The sequence below is a fragment of the Parasteatoda tepidariorum genome, chromosome 8, assembly GCF_982258835.1.
Source record: "Parasteatoda tepidariorum strain Cologne lab strain chromosome 8, Ptep-v5.0, whole genome shotgun sequence".
NCBI classification, from domain to species: Eukaryota; Metazoa; Arthropoda; class Arachnida; order Araneae; family Theridiidae; genus Parasteatoda; species Parasteatoda tepidariorum.
Window position 1 is genome coordinate 60,310,144 of NC_141762.1, and position 22,516 is coordinate 60,332,659.

Here is a 22,516-nt window from a genome sequence, read left to right on the forward strand (position 1 = left end):
AGATTCTTGACTTTTACTGTTAATGTTTCCTATAGTTTTATAAATATATATAAAATCTATCTTTTCAGATATTTGTTAGAGTATTTAAAGAATAATAAATGTTTTAGAAATTGTAATACTTTCATCTAAACAAACATTTTAGTCCAAATGATAATAAATAAGAAAATTTCTCATAATTATTTTTGCGTGTGTTAAAATATAATCTATCAGTATTACATTAAAATCTATATATGTTTTAAATATTCAGCATTACAAACATCGTATTGGATATTCAACATTAGGTTGCATTCTCTGCTCTCCAAAAAAAAAAAAAAAAAAAAAACTATAATGCGTTTAAAAATTTCACATTTTTAAAATTTGAAGGAGTCGCTAAATTAATTGCCATATTATATAAATAGCAGAAATCGCCTAAATTTGGAGATATTAAATCGCGAAAAAAGTTAATATTAAACAAATGCCAGCTATCGACTATTAGGTCATTAGGCTTCTAGCTCTCCAGTACTTCTTAGGAATACAGTCAAAGTCTTTTAGAGCTGATCACGTGTCCAAATGCGCAGCAGTCATGGCTTGTCCGGAGTTACATAAAAGATAATCTGATGAAGTAGTCAACTTGATGCGAAATAAATAAGAACGTAGACAATCATGTCCGGTCAAAAGTCTAAACATGGCTACCGCAGTAGCACGGAGAGAATCCGGAACGCTGTGAGTTCCACAGAGCACATTCCAGGACTTATCTGTAGCAGCGTGAGATGCCAAACTATGGAATGATTGTTTAAAGATTCTTTTTATTTTAAGTTTAGCGGAATGGAAGGACAGATCTCAACACGATCTCTGAAGAATATAAGTTCCTTCTTTGGCCAAAAAGTCAGCCATTTCGTTTCCTCGAAGACCACAATGGGATGGGACCCATTGAAATGCAGCATTGCCCTCAATCCTCTTCAATAGTTCTCTGCACCTCAAAACAAGGGGTAAAAAAGCCTCCTCTTTGGTGCACTCTGGGTAATGGTAAAGCTGCTACAGCGACTGCTGCCGCTCTCCTCTTGTTCTGAAAAAAAGTTAATATAACAATCGATATTTCAGTATCTGCAAGTAGCTTCAATTATTTTAATGTACTTTTTTGTAAACAATAGTTTATAAGGAAATTTCTGATTTGAATTGGCTTGCGTATTAAAATTCAAATCAGGATTCATTCTATTTGACTTTCGATAATGAAAAATCGTATGCCCCACCATAGTTCCCGGGTATTAACCGTAACGTTATATGTTGTTCTGCGAAACTACTAAGCTTAGAAGCTTGAAATTGCGAAGGTGAGTATGGAAAAATAAACAGGGAGTTGAACGGAATAAAAAGATATGACATTCAATTATTAGTTCGAGAATTATTCGCTGTTAAAGTTGTAATGAAAATCACCATGCTGGCCACTCCACAGGCCGCAGAAATGCAACTAGAGAGTTGAAATGTGACATGCTGAAAGGGTTATTTTTGTTTATAAACTTAACAGTTTTCTTTTTTATTAAATTCCAATTTGTTTAAAATTTATTGTAGTTTAAAGTGCTTTTTTGTGATTTTTTTTACTTTTTTTGCTTTATATTACAATAATTTTATTGCTGCACAAAAACTATAAGACTTAGAAACGAGGTTTGTTTGAAAAAATGTGCAAATAGTTTGATGCAATAAAAAAATTAAAATTCGGTTATTACTTCGAGAATTACTAACTGTTAAATTTGTAGTAAGTAAACAAAAAAAAACTTGTTGAACGAATTATTTCGCATCCATCTTTTACGGGGTACAACATTCCGTTGCATGTTTGCTTATTTTTTATAAAAAAAAGCCGTAATACGTTTTCATAATTCGAAGAAAGTGCTAAAGCAAATGCCATGTTATTAAAGTGGCTCATATTGTAAAAAGTTTAGGAGACAATAGATCTTGAATTAGAACACGATAAAGATTATGTAAGTATCGATATTTTATTTTCTACACTTAAGTATCAAAATTTGCAAAAATTTCTATTAAAATTTGAAAAAAAATTAAAACAAATGCTATGTATTAAATGCATCGAAAAATTTATGGAAAATTCAGAAGACATATCTCTTAAATTTTAAAACCACGTGATATTAAAGAGAAATGTATCATATCTATCTATCAATATTTTAGTCTCTGCACTGAGTATCCAAGACTTTTGATGCCTTTTCGTTTTCATTTGTGCTATAGTATCAATCAATATCAATATTTGTTTTCGATATTGTCTGATGGTAATGATACTTTCATTTATTAGTATCAATTCAATAATTAATATATTTTAAGTTAATTTGTCTAAAATACCTACGGTATGTTAAATTTGCGTAAAAGTTAATTCCCATAAGTAAATTATTTATCGCTGAAATTATGCTATTATTACCTTTAAATAAAGCCTAGTTTTATTACTAATTGTCAACTCTGAAATAAATTAGCTAGTATTTTTCCTTATTAAATACTGTCGAGCTATTTTTAAAATTATTCCCGTGAGACAATTTTACGTTTTATCAACGGTTTCCATGCGATGCTCCGTGGATCTCGTTTGGCTTCCTGAATAGTTTTTAGAGGATTTTCAGCTACTTCTGAAAAATAGAAAGAATTTTATCTATAGGCATGCTTAATAACATTTTTATTATTTAATGAACTTATATTTAGGTTGCATATAGCCCCTTTTCATAATAATTATATCCCTACACATAATGAGATTAATGAAATACTAATTAATGAAAACAAGAGAAGAAAAATAGTAAACGTTTTTGAAATTTTTGAAAGCTATATTTTATTAGAAGACAATTTTAATTACTTTGATATTTTAGGACTAAGCAGGTAACTATATTAAATTGATGTTATGTGTTTTTATTGCACTGAGGAGCCAAAACATTATGACCCTCCCCACATTTTTCAATGAACTCGTCTTCATGACGTGGTAGGGCAAGTGATTATTTATTTAGAACTGGAGAAAAGTGAGGAATCTTTCACTTTTGCAAGTGATGGGTGCAGTGAATCTGGTGAAGTATATCCAAAATTGCACAACTTGTTGTTGGTTCGCAATCTGCCATTGTAGGTATTTATCTGAAGTGGATAAATGATTATGAAACGAGTTGTAGAGGTCAAGGTGTTGGACATCCACGCGTCATCACAAGAAAGGGACGTAGAGATTTTGGTACTACATGTCTCCAGTTATCTGCCAAAAACGTGTAGCATCCATGCCAAGGTGCGTTGCTGCTGTTTTGAAGGCCAAAGGTAACGCACTGCGTTATTGAGTAGATAGTCATAATGTTATGGCTCTTCAGTGTTTTTCAAGTGAAGTATGAAGTCAGTGCATTGATACATCTTACTTTCTTTTCAGGAGCCTTTTTAGTTCCTTATGTAATTATGCTTATATTCGGAGGTTTGCCTTTGTTTTATTTGGAATTAGCTCTAGGACAGTACTATAAAAGTGGTTGCATCACAATTTGGGATAAATTATGCCCAATGATGAAAGGTAAGGGAAAACTTAAATAATGAAAATCAACTTGTTGTACATTTTTAGAAAAAGTTTAAATACTTAAAAAAAGTTAGTACTGCGTTAATAATAAATTTCCATTTACTGCAGCGTTCTTTATGAGGGAACAAAGGTAGAAGCCTGGAAAAAAGAAGGACTTTTTAGGGAATTTTGCAAGGATTTGGATTAACTTAACTTAATACATTTTTATCTTATTTTTATCTTCATTTTATCATGTAACAAATAACAAATTAAAAAAATTAGCACTGACATGATAGAATGTTCATAACTTTATCTTTTAAATTATCCATAAATTGCTCAAGTCATAAGTTAAAAAAAAATCATCCAAATTAGTTATCGTTTTTTTTTTAAAACTACACGAGTTAAATTTTTGTTGCATAAAGGATTTTTAAAAAAGCTTTTTTTCACAAAATGGTGGAGTTTTGAGGAAAAAAAATCCTCAGAAAATGGCATAAAATAAGTTACATTTTTGTAGAAAATTGCATGGTGGGTGAAAATTGCATGAGTTAGAAATCCAGCAAGTAAAAGAGAGAAACATAATTTCGAGAAATTGAGTTTTAAGTCTTGTAATCAATAATCCATATAAATATTTTGCAACCAGCTATAATGCAGGCTCATAACTTTTCTATCATTTGGTCTCAAGTGCTAGTCTAGTCGCGTTTTGATGTCAATCTACCCTTATGTGTAAGATGACCAGTCGTCCTCAAATATTGAGAACAAATCTCGAACTTCAATGATTGTCCCCAAAATAGGATAGAAAAAAAGGACGTAACATGTCTCTAAATATTACATACGAATTGAAATGTGCTCTAATTACTCCAAAAACATATAACAGTTTTTCATATGCAGTGAAATACCAAAATTTTTTTTTACAATATACCATAAAAATATATTTTACTTGTACTTATTCATTTTACATGATTTCAAACTTATGATATTCTTAAAACTACTTTAGTAATGAAATCAAGTGTGATGAAGATGGTTCTGATATTAGTTATCAATTTAAAAACATTTCTGTTGCACTCATAAATTAATAGTTTCCATAAATATATGGGTGTCCTCAAATTGCAAAATTTTTCGGGGACCCTCTATTGATTTTTTCTCAAATCATGGTTTATAAATCTGGTCACCTCACGTGACGTCTCGTATGTGTTTACGGTAGCAACCGAAATTCTACGGGTATCTTTGAGCATATTCTTTGACTGCTAGGCCTATATTTACTTCTAATTGTTCCATAACTGACAATAACTCTTTGCATCCTTCATTAAAAGTTATTACAGCTAAATAATTTCAATTATTTATATTGAAAGTACCATTAATTATTTTTCTCACATAATTTAAATAAGTTATTTCACTATAATAATTAAAATAATAGTACTTTACTAAAATGTTTTTATAAGAGTGATCAATCATTTCCACTCTTTGATTTTTTCTTAAAGTTTTAACTTTATTTACTAAGATGTTCATTAAATAGTTCAAAATACTCATCCTGAAAATTTTACACTATTAGAAATTATGAAGCTCATTAAATGATAAAGTCGTCTAAAATTGTTGAAAATTTGATACAGTGCCAAATCGTGATTATCCGATACTAGGGTAAAATTTGAACCAAAGTATGGTTTAATTTAACACCTTATTAAAATTATAGCATCTTTGCATGGTATTACAGTACAGCACTGACACAATTTTTCTGAGAATGTAGTTATTGCAAATAATAGTTTTGTTACAAAATGTGATACAGAAACTTGTTTTCTCCGAACTAGTGAACATGCTTTTGTTTAGACTGATTTATATTAAAATGAGGAGTAATCGCAATCAATAAAATATGGTTCTAATGGTTTATTTGGAAGAACGGTTGCGAGTTGATACCCTTAACGTTACCTTTTCACTTTTTCTCAATTTATGAACTAATTTTGCGAATTGAACAATTTTAGCACACACTACTTTGTCAGGAGCAAATTTCCTGCAAAATAAATATATATATTTTACCGATTCATTCTTAAGATACGGAATCTTCACTGTAGAAAACCGGATCAAATTAAGGTAAAAAGTGCCGGCACTCAGGGTGTTGGTACTTTTTCCGTCTATTTTCAGTGGAACATCTTACCGAACAAACAATCTCTAATTTTTACAGCAATAATTACCTTAAAATCACTCATTCTAATTAAATAAATATTACTGTCAAAATTACGGTATAAGATTTCACGGTAAAAATGTGGATGGATGGATGTTGCATGTAACCAAAGTGTTGACACTTTATACTGTAATTTGATCTGGAATTTCTTACAGCGTCCCAAATTTGATGTTGTTGTTGCGTATGCCTGTTTTAGGCAGAGGGGTGCGATTGTTCTTGTTTTCCGGTGTCGCCATCTATGGCCAAGAATTCGATTTCCGCCACACCCATTCGTACCAAACCACCCGTTCGTTCCATCACCAAACCACCCGTTTATAGGGCGGACCCATTCATTCATCCGCAGATCGTAATTTTGACCTGAATCAGAGAACGATCAATCTCCAATCCAGTACCCCCAGTGGTATTGATTTGTTATGGGAACATGGAGGACTTTGCGACTCGACAGGTTTAACGTGCATCAGTCACCATTTACTACACGGGGAGTCTTCGGCCGGCGAGATTCGAACCCACGAACTTTCGGACATGGGCCCAGCGCCCTACTGGCCAGGCTATACCGGCCCCAAATTTGATAGATAACATATTTATGTAATTAAAAAAAAATTTAATTCAAGATGTATCATACTCAAACATCTGTTTTCTCGTATTTTAGATAGTTGAATTATATGCATAGTATGTTTTAACACATTAATAAATACCATATTCTTCGACACCACGATAAATAAAATACCATACGTTACCATAATAAATACCAGTTTAAAATTACCCTTTTTTTAAAATTAGATTTTACAAATAGTATAAAATATTATTAATTTCTTCACTCAAATGGGCCTTTCACAAATATTTCATAATTCCAGGTATCGGTTGTGCCATCTGCTTCATTGATTTATATATGGGTATGTACTACAACACCATCATAGCATGGGCGTTTTATTATCTATTTGCATCATTTACATCAGAACTTCCATGGACAAAATGCGACAACGCCTGGAACACTCCTCACTGCCTAACTCTTGCTGAAAGAAGTCTCAACGCATCAAATGAATCAGTCAGCCCAGCACAAGAATATTTTGAGTAAGTATTACACTGTTAGAATTTTCATTCTATAATTATGGTAAAATAACCAGCAGCAGTCTACCCATTCAATTAACCTTAAAGTTTATGGTAAAGAACATTTTTTACCATTAGGGTTTTGAAACCGTTTTCAACTAGTATGGCTAAGAAACCATGAATACAAAACTATACGGTTTTCTAAGGCATTTACAACTAGCATACTTTCAAAACTATGAAATGGAAATTTAACTGGACATCAAAACTAGGCGTTTTGTGAGGTAATTGGCATTGGACAGTGCAGAACACAAATTAGGTAGTACAAGACGCTAGAAACTCTTCATGTGCTGATGGGAATGGAGGAAATATTGTAGGATCAACGCTGGAATTCGAACTCTTATACTGTCGGTCATGAGACTCATAAATTAGTTCTCTTGGTTATAATATGTACCCATCTATAAGAAATTAAGTTGTTTTATCAGGTGGGATTAATTGGTGAGGTAAAATTCTGGTTGCTTAACCGTGCTAGGAGTGAAACAGTTAATGAGCGGTATTCTCACAGTTAAAAGTTTTAATACCATCTTATTTATGCTTATTTGACTATTTTGTTAGAATAAGGTAAAATAGCAAGTAAATATATTTTTATTTAATAATTTTTTTAAGAGAAATTTGTAACAGTGTATAAATTAGTTTGTAATTTTCTAGAAGTCACAAGCAGTGTACAACTTTTCAAATAAACAGATTTTCATTTATTAAACCACATTCCTATAAGCTCAAAAGGCGAACATTAAATATAACAGTAAGATATTGAAAATAGTAGTTACAAACAGTAGTTAATAGTACAAAATCGGAGGAACAAAATCAAGTTTATTAAAATTGTTGGGGAAATTTTGTTTCAATATATTGACATTCGTCATTCAGGAATCAGGTGGGCAGATGTGTTGACCACTCCTTCTGGGTTCACCATAGCTGGTGTGCCAACGCTATCCCCACAGTGAGATTGACCGATAGTATAAAGAAGAAGACAAAAACATCCATTCAACATTCGAATCCAGGACTGTTCCGATATGAGCATATTTGTAAGAATAACAAGAGTAAGGTCGCCGAAATGTAGACAAGGAAGTTTTTTACAGGGGAATTTGCCCCTACGCTTAGCGTAGTGAAAAATATGTAAAAAAATTTCACTGAATTAAGGTCTTTCCACAAGAATTGTGTTGATTGTTTATTGACATAAGTGAGGCGAAAAGTTATAAAATGTATTTCTCATTTGTTCCAAATTTTAATACCGTGAAATAAAATGGCAAGTAAAAGTATAACGTTTCTGAATTCCCTTAAATGCTAATTAAATCCGTTAAATATTGCAGAAGCCATGTGGTAAATGTTTGCTTCTAATTGAGAAAAATTCTCCCTTTTATGTCTATGAATGTTGCAATTTTTTCATTTTTATCTCCAGACAGCTGATAAATTTTCGTTATAGTTGAGGGTAGGAATTTAATTAGTAAATAGCTTTATTTTTAAAATTGTAATTTCATTCTGTTTTAAACAAATATCGAAACGTGAGAATTTCTTTAAATGATTTTCGATAGTAGCTATAAAAATATCATCAAAGTCGCATTAAATGTTTTTGAAAAAGTATGAAATTCATTAAACTATTTATCTTTAAACGAATTTTGTCAAAAAAATTGTTGGCTATCTTGGATTAATCTTAATTTCTGTTTTAGATATAATAAATGGTAGCATAAAATAAAGTTAATATAAAAGTTTATGAAAAAGAGTTATTGAAATTGATTTAATCTCGGTTAAAAAAATATTGCATATTAGATAAAAAACAGAATTCTTTAAAAAGAACGATTTAATAACTCAGCAATATACAGTAAGTTTAAAGGCTTCTGTGTTCATATTGTAGATTGCAATGCAATAAACCTTTTTGCTTTAAACGTAAAATAAATTTCATCTTTTGAAATAATAACGGAGCACATGTTTATAAATGTCAACTTTTTTGCGGTTTTCTTAAAAATTTAAAGACAAATTAATCCCTTGATACATATTTTGATAATGTATATTTTAAATGTAAAACGATTCAAATTTATATTTTGAAAAAACTCTTTATCTTTGATTATATTTTGAACTTAAGTTGTGCAAATATAATTTTTTTAAAAGCGTTAATTCATAATAAAAAATAACTAAAAATTACGAATGCATAGTTGTATTTCTCAAAAATTAAGAAAATTCATTAAAACTATTCATTAAAACTATTCGCACCGGACAGGGCCAGATGGAGGAAAATCTGCTTGTCAGCCTTGGCCTGTGAAAGGCTGTTGCGCTTATGAAGAAGAAGAAGACTAGCTGGAATGCGTTTGACCCTGGGCAATTGGGACGAATAAAAAAGACGTACTCGGTGAGGGAATGGCTTCACAAGCAAGACATTATACCAACTTCTCTTATTCTTATCTCCTTGGTTCTTAAGCTTTTTTTTTAACAATGAAAATTCTTCCAGACATGACAGATTTAACGTGCCACCCACCTTGAGGATGCTATAACGCGGAAGAAACTTTTCATTGCAAATTCTGTTTCCCCTCTATAACTAATTTGAAATTTATTGTATAGAAAGAGTGAATTCAGGCAAACTTTCAATTGCTGAAAAAGAATTCAAACTATCAAAATGCAAACAAATTGTTGGAAGAGAACTTTCAGATTGCGTAATCCTTAGTTATCCTCTCATAACTTGTTTTCATTTTGATATTCTGAAAGTTTCTTTTTAGTATTTGAAACCTTTTTGGCCTACTCCATGTTTGTCTGAAGTCACTTTTTCTATACAATAAATTAGTTATGGAAGTAAAACAGATTTTGCGATCAAAAATTTCTCCTTTGGTATAGCATTCTCTTGAACCACCAGCGATTCAGCATATACACTATTTAAATATCTAATAACAAGGAAAAACCGGTTATGCTATGTGAAGAAGAGTTCCGGTTAAAATACGATTTTTTACGTACAGAACCGTCAGTTGGTTAAATAAGAGATGTATTCCTTGTGAGTTAAGATTAGGCAAGGTTTGTTCATTGACTAATGTATAAATAAATCTTGCAATTTAAAACAGTCGAATTCTCGAAATTTGAATCTTTCTTTTAGTACTGCATTTCATTTCAACTTAGCATAAAAAATTATATACATAAAAAAAAACTTTAGGGTTAGTTTTTTTACCACTACTTTGATAGAAATTTTGAAATGTGTTACAGCGTGACAACGTAAGGGTCTTCTGACAACTATCGACAGTATTCTTATTTATAAAGTTTGACCATATTATCGTACGAATTAAACCTTTTTCAAATCTATTATACGATACTATGATTCAACTTTGACGGATTTTTTTTAACTTTAAACCGAATTTCTAAAAGTGTACAGTTTAAATCATTCTACTAATACAAAATTATTCTATTCCAAAAGAATCTTTTTTTCTGTAATAAAAATAATAAAAAACAAAACAAGTTTTGGTGATAAAAATATTATATTTAGGAAAATATTTGCATTTCATTTAAGAATTTCTTCTATTGATTAAAACTCTGCAACGCAATATCTACAAACTGAGTCCTATTATTAGTATTTCACTCTCAAATAACACCTTATTCACAAACATTCTCTTCAGATATCATTATCCAATTAAATACACGAAGACTCAAAATTTAGATGCAAAGGACCTCAACACTAAAATCCAATTATCACCCTCCAAACTTCCTTGAAAACTGATTCAAGAAGAGGAAGGAGCTCCGAGAAAAATCGACCAACCATAAAATGATCCATCGCTGGCATTCTCTTTAAAAACTTTTTCCACTTGAGCCATATCAGAGAAGCCATAATTCTTTGGTGGCCAGGTTTTCTTCAGCATATACTTATACCAAAAGTGCTTTTGCAGTAGATGAAAGCTGGAAGTACATTTTCCAAAGGGCGGGAAAAGAAAACTTCGACTCGTTATCAGGCAGCGATAGTGAAGCTATTTAGTGCGTTGTCGCAGATTTAATGAGACAATCGATTATTTCTGTATCGATGATCCACCCTGCCATTTAGGGGGTGGGAGGAAAGGACTGGCGATAAGGGTCATCAGTCAACTGAGTGTTGCAGCGACCTTTTCTTATTTATGCTAAAGAATAAGGTTTTGGTTAGGAGTCTCCGCTCTTAGATCTCTCATGACAGAAATCTAATATTATTTTTTTAAGTATGGTTCTTGAGATTTATTTTATAGGCGTTTGGGAGAAGGTGCATGAGTGTGAGATCATTTTTCAAAATTTTTTTAGAGGTTGAGTGTTGTGCTGAGTGCACTTGAGATTCTTGTAAAGTTGCGAAAATAGTTTTATATTTACACTGAGTTAATTAAATATCCATTTACAATGAAGAGAAATCACAGTAATAGTGATTTCGGAAATCTACATTAAATTACAATTTACTTTAGTTTGAAATGTATAAGGCCTTTCGTATTCATTGATTTTTTATGTTTAAAAATAATAAATATTCTCCATTTATTTAATTACTAGCTGAATACTTGTTCTTTGTTGTAAATGAATCAAAAATCGGTTAATTCTTCGGATGAATAAAGAAAATAAAATAATATCAGTGCTGAATAACGGTTCGAAATCATGTGTAAAACTGAAAAGAATTTACCGACACAATTGAAGAACTTAGTGATGGAACTAGGTGACATTTTTAGGGGTATTTACGAATTAGTGAAAATATGGGTAGGTTTAATGTAGCATAATTGTTGATCAAATAGAACTATAAGATAGCAAATATTACTGATGTTGCCTTTAAAATATTTAAAAATTGAATCGTGTATAGTTACATTTTTTTTTAAAAAATGACTAACGCTCAAGCAATCAAAAAATTCCATTTTACTCTTTGCTCATCGTAGAATGTTCTAATGTTGACAGTGACCTTTCTTTTGCTTCGATCGATTCCTTTTGCTTCCTCTTGCTTGTCTTTATGCCAAATTTCATCGCTTTCAGTCTGATGGTTTAGGTGTCTATAAAGGACACATAAGTAATCAGATATTCATTTATATATATATATATATATATATATATATATAAATGAATATCTGATTATATATATATTATATATATATATCATTTTTATATATATATATATATATATATATATATATATATATATATATATATATATATATATATATATATATATATATATATATATATATATATATATATATATATATATATAGATAGATAGATAGATAGATAGATAGATAGATAGATAGATAGGATTAAAATAACATTTCTCTATTGTGCAGTAATAACTGAATAGTAACTGATATCTTCATATTTCATCCAGTTGGCGTAAATATTTAATAATATGCAGGGCCCGAGTTAAGCATTCCCCACCTTACCAAATGCGATAAAATCGTAATTATATATATATATATATATATATATATATATATATATATATATATATATAACTCAATCCGCAAAATTACGTCAAAATGAATTTTTTTAAATAAAACAGTATTTTTTATTTAAGTGGTTTTCAGTAGACGCGCAGCATAACCAATTAGAATTGGGCTCAAATAATATGAGCCAGATACAAACTACTGTAAAATAGTTTTCTTCGGGGAAAAAATTAATCATAAGAAATTGTTAAAATTTGCATTTGGTGAGGACTTTCGAAAATTGGAGAATACTTTTGATATTCGGCTAAGCCACCACTTGCGAAAAATAATTTCAGCGTGAAAGATACTAAACTTGCTGTCGAAAGTTTAGCAAATAAGATGAAGTAACAATTAATTATTTTTATGCATTTAACTATTTTTAGACATTTAACTACATTACCCCGTCTGTTATTCATTCAAATTTTCTTTTCAATATTTTATATTAGTGTCCCTATAATAAAACAAAGCTTTAATTTTTAAATTGGAATGACAAAGCCACACAGCACAAGATGCTTCAAAAATATTTTTAACTTTCCAAAATATATATTTAAAGATCATAGTTAGAGATTTTATTTTATATTTTATTTAACAACTGGCGTTGAACAACAGACCGAATTCGGAGTTGATGACTACCAATGCTCAATTCCGTAGTCTTGTAACTTTGAACCCAATCCAGAAGACATTCTAGTCTCATTGGAGGATTTTTTGATGGAACTGATCCACATTTGTGTTTCATTGAGAGGGAAACCACGAAAACCTCCCATGGTTAGCCTGATGGCAAGGGGTTTCTAACCTATAATCCGTCTACCACTGAGGATATATGTCAGCCCTGTGGACGGTGTCAGCCGAGAGCACAATTGGTATCGACCGATCAACACTGGGATATGTACTTGGGAGGCGAGAGCTCAATCTCTGTGGTAGACGGATCGCGCTAGAGTCCCCTTACCATCGGGCTAACCGTGGGTCGTTCTCGGGGTCTTCCTCTCCGTGTAACGCAAATGCGGGTTAGTTGCATCTAAAAAGTATTCTATCAAGGCAAATTTCTCCCAATACTTGATCCAGGAGTTCCCTTGTCATCTGGATTGGGTTCAAAATTTCAAAGCTACGGAATTGAACATTAGTAGTCGTAAACCCCAAAATTGGGTCGACTGTTCAACGTCGATTATAAAGCAAAAAAAGCAAAAGCAACTTGTATGATATTTTTTTTTTTTTTTTTTTGCATAAAAGTTTTATGTTTTTGAGGTTGTAGGGCCTTTTCTACTTCTTAAGAATTTTTCTTTTTGTGTTGGAGGATGTACATTATTAAACCGCGAAAACAAAAAATAGCATTCATTTAGTCCAATTATACATAATTAAATCTTAACAATGGAGTTGGTTCATTGATAAATTAGTGTCAATGAAGATAAAGAAAGGGGATGACTAAAATTAGAAATTTTTAAAAATATTTAGCCAGGATTTTTTATTGACGCAAACCAGCTCTCTTCAGTTTGAGCCTCACATTAATATTATTGTCAGACATTTCATTAACTTTAAATAAAGAAACTTTCAAAGCAATAAAAAATAACTTCTTAAATTTATTCATAATTTCTGGAGTAGAAAATTAATATTTGAATTCCTTTTTGAAAGAGGAGTGAAATTTAATTACAAATTCACAGATATGACTTAATTTAATTTAATTTGGAAGCCAAATGTGTTCGAATAATTTACTTTAGAAAGATTTCATGAATAGAAATGCTTTTATGATCTATGCTCATTTATAATAAACATATGTACAGATTTTTACAATACACTTGTATACATTTATTCAAATTTTTGATAACTATTTTTAAAAAATATTATTTTAGCAATCGTATATAAAACATTTTCTATATTTCTATATGTTGTCTTATTATTAACTATTTGAATACCCGTTCATCATTAGGAGTGAAAACGAAAGTCAACAATTTATAAATTAGTACTGAACAACACAATTAATAAAGATAAAATAATTCCGATTATTTTTATTACCACGCATATTTAGTTCATCCCTGTGGCTTTACGTTATCCCATAAGTTTATCCCATTAAAATGAAGATTAAAGGAGTCTTCATACCGACTGCAACAACAACAAATCGCATGTTGCAATGACTTTACGCATGCGCACTTCTTTCATCCTCCCTCTGTTGCAACAACCAGCGATCGCCGTCGCACTGGTTTCAAGAATTGAAAGGAGTTCAATTTTCGTCGCTGTTGCAGACTCAGAGATTCAATCCGATTCATATATATTTTTAATCTCAAAGGGAAAATGCAATGAAATCACGTATGATTTTAATGTAAACATCATTTAGAACATAGTGACTTATGTTTATATAAAATATTTGAATATATTTGAAAGATTTTTTTTTTGTCAACCATTGAAAGATATTTTTATTACAAAAATGTATTTTAAATGTTCTTATTTATATAAATCTTAGTTGAAATTTTTATTAAATATATATAAAATAATATAAATTTTTAAAATTCTAAAGTGGGATTAATGTGCTCCCTCATTTAGGTTATAGCTATTTTAGCGCGTTTTGTTAATTATGAAAAATGCATTGATTAGATACTTTAATTTATTTAATTCTCTAAAAGTATTTTGATTTAATTGCAAAAAATTAATAGCATAAATCTTTTCATAAATTAGTTTATTTTACACATTTTTAATTGTTCATGCACAAGTGAACAGAATATATATTTAATTACATATCTGTTTGCTTTTTATTTTTGCTCGTCATTGCAGATATTCTCGAGCGGTAGTAAAATAACTATTAATAGTCAATTAGGCAGAGAATCACTTATATATTTTTCTAAAACATAACTTGACATTCAAATAAATATCATGCTGTTTAAATTAATTCCTTTTATACTAGTTAAGAAAACTTTAAAGTGATTTTATTAAACAATAAATAAAAAATTAAAGCGTTACTCTTGAATCATTAAAAAAATAAAACGTTCAGCGAATTAAGGAAAAGTTGACGGCTATTTAGCGTTGCTAAAAGATTAGAAAGCAATACTTTTTAATTAATTATTTTTTATTTAATAATTTTTAATTATATATTTTTTCTAGAAGAACAAATTTTATACGCTGTTAAAAAGTAATTATTATTAAAAATTAAAACGTTTGTTTTATTAGAAAATATTTTCGAAAAATTATGTTTCATAAGGAAATGTAAAGAAAACGCTGAAGAGAAAAAAGGCAAACTTTTTTAATTAGTTGAAACTGTCATTAATTGTAACAAAAATTATTTTTAATTCAATTCTACTTTTGGTTAATGAAGGAACCATCAATGGGCAATTATTACAAAAGCTAATATTTTGAATGAAAAGTTTTGGAAAATTTCGTATGAAATTTTTATTATATAAAAATACTGCAATGGTGCACAAAACCGGGTCCTTAAATTTTCTTTTCATAATCAATTTCATAAACAGAATCGCTTAAATTTTTATTTGCATGAAATCAGATCGATCTTTAGCTTAAAAAAGAAAACATTTTTAAAGAACAAAAAAAAAAAAACTGAATTTTTTTAGTGCAAATTGGTTATTCTATAGAAATATGCTAAGACTCGGTATTGTTCATCATCATCGGATAAAAATGGATATATGTAGAAATGATGAAAATAAAAAAAACTTTTTTTTTTCCTAGTTAAATATTTTCATAGAAACAAAAATATTAATTTGATTTCATTGCTCTGAGAAACTTTCGGGAGTTTAAAAACTCAAGGAAGATAAGGAACATATTTGAAATTTTTCGCCAATTAAGTGAATGGACCAGATTCAAGAACAGAAATTATTAATAAAATTTTTATTATATTTCTCTGTTATGCTATAGGCTTCATGTGTCTATCGTTGATGATTGAGGTACTATAACCAATCTTCCAGGAATTTTTATTTGGAGTGTTATAAAATATAGCTACCAGTGGTTCTGTCAGACTGACTATGCCTGGTTTAATGCGACAGTACCATTCATCAGGAAAAAGAAATCTAGCATATTTAAAACGCAATGTAATCTTTCTTTTTCTTTTTTTTTTACAATTTTTGGAAAATGTAATTTTATGCAAAAGTAAAACATAAATGAAAAAAGAAGAACACCCACACATTCTTGTACTTCTCATAAAGTAGTATGCCATGGTCATATTATAAAGGGTCATTAAATAAAAGGTGTCCACTCGGAAATTCCGAAGAGTGAAATATTAATCTCATAAATTCCTATCAACTTGCGAATGTAAGAAAAAACTATATTGAAGCATTTGCATATAGAAATAAAATCCTTTTTATCACTTCTGTATAAAATGTTAAGTTGCAAACTTGATATATTTGTAATATTCAAAATATTGCTCACAACAATGTTCAGAAAAAAAAAACATTTTTCCTAACAAGACTTTTGATAATAAAATAACTTCTGTTTTTCATTTATCCTAACTTTTTTTATTTTAATTATTTAATATTCCAGCAATTTAGTTTATTTAACAAAATAAAAATACGTGTTATAGCCGGAAAAAATTGATTCAGTTCTAATAGTCATCAAAGGCACTTTATTTATTGCAAATGTGCAGAAGGTTGGCTATGAAGCCATTAGTCCTCCGGCCTTCCAATATCTCTGAACATTACAAATTAAGAACACAAGCGCAGAACACGAGTCAAGATGAGTATAGTGCTGCTTCGAGAAGAACTCCTCCTGACTGAAAGTCTGGCGATGTCTGCTACTATGGTAACAAGCGAGAGCTCATTTCTAATGGGGATGAAATGAAGGAAAGAAGGTGTCGATTGGATTGATTTACTCGCAACGACCTATGCCAAGATTAAGACAAAATTATTCACCCCACATCCCTATTCGAAATGTCCTTTCCTCGTAACCATAGTACCCGCCATGACGCGAGACGAATGTCTGGAGGAGTTCTCCTGAAAGTCGCACTATAGCATCAAAAATTTGATGCTGTCTACACAAAAGACAAAAAGGAGAATCACAAAGCCCAAACCGATACAAATACGCGAGCAAACAGTCATGGCCTGCAGTAAGGCGGAAAAGTTACACAGCTGTTCTTCTAGGAAAATCTGGAATCAACCGTTTATCCTCAAGCAGTGGGGCCCATTGCTTACCGGCAGAGTAACATAATGCTTTTTGCCTTATCCTGGTGTTATATCTTCTTTTTATCAGGAGTTTGACTGAATGAAAAGAGAGGCTTTCTAAAGGTCTCTGGAGGAAAGGTCTCTGGAAGTTGACAGCCTCGTTTCCATGATTCCCACAATGGCCAAAGATACTAATATTGTACCCATTCTAGTATATTTATTACTTATCAAAACTGAACTGATACTCGACTTAATAGGTAAATGACGCGAATTTTTAGGTTTACTTCTATGTTCTATGGTGGATATGTGGAATCTGCCTACCGTAAGTAGTAATCTTTATGCTCCAGACATTCGACTGAATAGTCAATGAGTCCTATGAATATGTCACTCCAAATAAGTACGTGGTTCAATTAGCACGCCTAGTCTTAGCCTATTTTTTAAATAAACATAGAGTAATTTTGGTTTTTAAGTGCAATCTGCCTTTTTATTCAAATTGTATTTCCACAATTGATTCTAAAACTGAATATTAATTTTTTTTCATTAATCATGTTTTTAATCATTCAATTAAAGACGAAGTGTGTTGGAAATTCATAAAGCTGATGGAATTGATGGAATTGGCCCTATCAAGTGGACTTTGTCGTTATGTTTGATGGCTGTCTTCATACTCGTCTACTTTTCTCTCTGGAAAGGTGTCAAAAGTTCTGGAAAGGTTTCATCACAATTTTATATCCAACATTTATCAATATTTAAAAATTGATTTTTATTTTCTGAGTAAACAATATTATTTTAACTTTCAGGTGGTTTGGTTCACTGCCACAATGCCGTATGTTGTGCTTTTTATTCTATTGTGCCGAGGTGTGACTTTAGAAGGTTCTATGGATGGAATTAAATACTATTTGTATCCGAAATGGGAGAAACTACTCGAGAGTGAAGTATGTTTTTTGATCATTTAAAATTTTGAATAGTTTATAACTTAAAAAGTGTCAAATGATAACATGTACATGGAAAATTTCATTTTCTTCAAAAATAACGTTAAAAAAGTAGGTAAGTTTCGAACACTCAAAGTCAATTTTAAAGACGATCACACGCGAAAGAAAGCAAAAGCATATTTGATAAAGAAAATGTAAATTTACCGAAGGAAAAAATGAAAAGTAGTTAATAAACGTGGGAAAGAAAGGAAAAACCGAGGTAACCAATCAAAACAACAGTGGCGGAAAGATGCAAATAAAGGTAGGATACGTTTCCAAGCGGAACGCAAAATCAGTTTGGAACATATCAATAACTAGGAAATTTCATTAACATCAAAGAAACAAGATTCAAGAGCATAAATATCAGCTATATGTGACAGGGATTCAAAACATTTTGCTTTTGCGATTTATTTTAAAAATGGGAGTCTTGGTTTGAGTGCTCGAAGGATTGGCGGACTTTATCCACGTTAGTTTTTAAGCAGATGAAGTTTTCTATTTACAAGCATGGAATTTCTCTTTTCATTAAATGGTATAGTTTTCAAATACATTCTGATTCTCTAAACAGGTAAAATATTAGATAACTCGGAAAGATTTTGATTTCAATCAGAAAGAGCAACAATTTAATTACTTTAAAAGTTGGGATTTTTTGTTATTTTACATTTTTGATCAAGTCAGTTTCAATAAAGTCTAGAATTTTCGCTTATTAGTTATCATTTTATTGTGCGTCAGGGGGCTTTCACTCAGACTTGTGCAAACATGTCTACTGACTATTACAGCATACATTACAGGGGTAGTAAGACACATCATAAGGATTACAAATTGCATAGCTACCTGTGGCGGAACATGTAATTATACACTGAGTGGCCAAATTATTATGACCATCCCTTCAGTCGTCTGCTTCCATAACCTATACGGCGCAACGTGCGTCGAACAGTACGTTCAGAGACGTTCACAGTTGCTCCTTGATTAAGATCACTTGCAATTTGTCGCACTGTTGCTCTCCTGTTACGCTGCACAATCCTGGTCAGCCTTCTCTCTGATCGAGCATTCAGTACCCTGTGACGACCACAAGTCTGACGTTGAGATCCGGTTTTTTGCTTGATTGTCCATTCTTTGTACACATTAACAACGGCTGCTCTAGAACACTTCACAAGTGCAGCCGTTTTGCTGATGCTCTTTCTGACACATCTCGCACCCACAATCATTCCACGTTGAAATTCAGTTAAATCACTTATCTTTCCCATATCTGAGCCTAGCAACACAGTATAACTGATGACTCACTTGTCCAGCATTCCCGTTTTATGGTTATCTTGCCCTCTAGCTGCAACGCTGTGACGCAATAACTCATTTGCATAAAACTCTGAGGTGGTCATAATAATTTGGCCACTCAGTGTATACTCCTAGTTGATGCTTTGTATCCCATTACCACAGTGCTACTCTTCTTAACCACCGTTGCTTTCTTTCCATGGAAACTTTCAAGGCAACAATGTATTATAAAATTGAGGAGTCGACAATGGATTTCGTAGAGGACTCGTCTGAGTTGCTGCTCGTCTGGTGTCCAGCGAGTGCAGAGTCTTACTGTTTCTTCAAACATCGTCGTAAGCTGCATTCATGCTTGCACAATTTGTATTTATGATGTCTAAAACAGGTTTTTAATTTACAATCAACGAAATCAGTGTGTTCTATAGTGCCTGGCAATGGATGCTATAGTTGGTGTCCAGCGTGCTTAGAGCCTTATGATGTAATCTTCAAACAATGTTCGTATCGTTGTAAGCTGCATTCATATTTACACCATTTGTATCTGCGAAGTCTGAAGCAGGTTTTAATTTTATGTTTTTTCAGATCTACAACCCTGAAAAAATTACGGTAAAAAGTATTGTCGCATTGAGTGCAGCATCGATAAAAACCATTTTTACTGTAACTTTTATAGTAATCTATATATATATATATATATATATATATATATATATATATATATATATATATATATATATATATATATATATATATATATATATATATATATATATATATATATATATATATATATATATATATATATATATATATATATATATATATATATATATATATATATATATATATATATATATATATATATATATATATATATTTCTCTTACACGGCGACAAAAAAAACCTCATAACAGCTCCCCCAATGGCAACGCTAGAAAATCGACCAATGATTGCCGCTAAAAATGTCACATGCCAAATCTAGCTGAGATGGCTCAACATATAGAGCTTTTAAAAACGGAAACTGAAATAACCAGAGGGAGCATAAGCTAGGCAGAAGTGAGTAGTCTTTGTCGATAGATCTCTATTTTAGCATTTTGTCGAAAGCGCTTTTTCTCACGAATTTATATATTACGAATTTATTTGACGATTTTCGATTTATATCACGAATTTATTTGTTTTACTAGAATTTATTTGTTTATTTATATTACTAGAATTTATTTGTTTTTCATTGCAATTCACTTATTTCAATTCTTAATAGACTTAATTATAGCCAAAATTTTAACTTTAAATTTTATACTATAGCACATTTCTAATAGGTCTAACGAATTACATGTCATTTATTTGAATTCAAATTTATTTTAATGATGTAATATTTACTAAAAAGATGTAATTTTTTTCTAAAAAAAATTAGTATATGGATTTGAATGATTGTTTTGAATTCTTAGAATTTTGTGCATTTGCAATGTACCTAAGTTAGTAACGAGCGAAGTGAGGTTGGTTTGCGAAGCAAACCATATAAGATTGCGTAGCAATTTTTGGGGATTGGAAAGCGTAAGCGAGCAGGGGGTCCAGCCCGCTAGTATTTATTTAATTGCAGTGATTCAGTGATTTTACTGTAATCATTTCGGCAAAAATTACGATATATCAGATTTTTTGTTCCATAAAATTTTACGGTAAAAAGGGATTTCACGAAGAAAAGCACCGGCACTTGGGATGCCAGTAGTTTTTACCACAATTAGATCCGTAATTTCTTTCAATTTACCTTTGCTATTTCAATTATGGGTTGCTATGTCATTCATAATCCGTATGATGTAACCTACCTCATTTAAAAGTTTATTGCAAATTATTGAGTCACTCTTGTGTATAATATGCTTCAATGCACTTTTAAGCTTTATTAACGAGTATGGTCAAATAAAAGGAGAAAAACGTACCTAAATAAACAATTTAAAAGAGAAACTCAAAATTTTTTGATATTTCACTAAATGTCAATTTCTAAAGAAATTGTTTAGCATTTTATTAGCTGCTATAAGCACTGCGGTTCACCTCTTCAAGATTGAATACAGTTCCATTACGAACTGAATTCCATTCGAAGAGAAACTAAAATTTATTTTATTTTATAACCAGCGATGAATAGCCGACCAAATCTGAGTTAAAAATCATCAAGGTTCAACTCCGTAACCGTGAAGTTTTGAATCCAATACGGATGACAAGGGGACTCCTGGATCAAGAATTGGAAGAAATTCGTATGAATGAATATATTTGAACTTTTTGATAGAACTAACCTGCATTTGCTTTACATAAGGAGAAAAACCACAAAATTACCTCTCGGTCAGCCTAACGGCAAAGGGACTTTAACTCATGATCCGTCTACCACTGAGAATTTTTAAATTCAGCACTAAGGTCGGTGCGAGCCGGTTACGAAATTCGCTTCAGCTAGCAATCGCTGTGGTTCGAACACGGGTCACCTCACTAGGAGGGGAGTGCTCTATCCCTTGAGCCACCACGACTCAGCTACAAAGTAGCATTACATTTTAAATGCACACATTTAGATGTAAAATTTTGAACCGACTGATTTTTAAAGCCTATGTTTCTTTCTAGAACTAGACAACTTTTTTCTAATTATTCAAATATAAATTTTATTCTTATGTTATATGTAGTTAGTTTAAAGAGTAAAAAGACCCGTTACTGCATCTATCATACGACTAAAAGTTATAATTTGCTCATTATTTGTAAATTATTTATTAGTTTTTGAATACTTTTGTATGTTTAATAGGTTTGGATTGATGCTGCAACACAGATTTTCTTTTCCCTCGGCCCTGGATTTGGAACGCTTTTAGCTTTATCGAGCTATAATAAATTTCACAATAATTGTTACAGGTAATGTGGCGTCTCTTTTAAATAACAGTTTCTTTATGCAGTTTAAAATAGTTATTAATTAATTTTTTGAGCAAAATTCTAAGTTGAAAAATGTTTGAAATAGTGTTTATCAAACACTCCTCACTTCATAAAAACAAGTAAAAAGAAAAAAATATACATAAAGGTTTATTCTATTTATAAAGAAGTTTA

General features: G+C 30.9%; 1 protein-coding gene across 1 annotated transcript in view; it reads left to right on the forward strand.

The window, feature by feature from the left end:
- LOC107443894 (sodium-dependent serotonin transporter) overlaps positions 1-22,516 on the forward strand; it is a 76,507-nt gene that overhangs the window by 32,724 nt on the left and 21,267 nt on the right. The window contains exons 2-6 of the mRNA XM_087168961.1: positions 3,365-3,499; positions 6,509-6,725; positions 17,797-17,935; positions 18,024-18,158; positions 22,224-22,327. Coding sequence (XP_087025087.1) covers positions 3,365-3,499; positions 6,509-6,725; positions 17,797-17,935; positions 18,024-18,158; positions 22,224-22,327 — 730 coding nt within the window. The remainder of the gene's footprint in view (positions 1-3,364; positions 3,500-6,508; positions 6,726-17,796; positions 17,936-18,023; positions 18,159-22,223; positions 22,328-22,516) is intronic.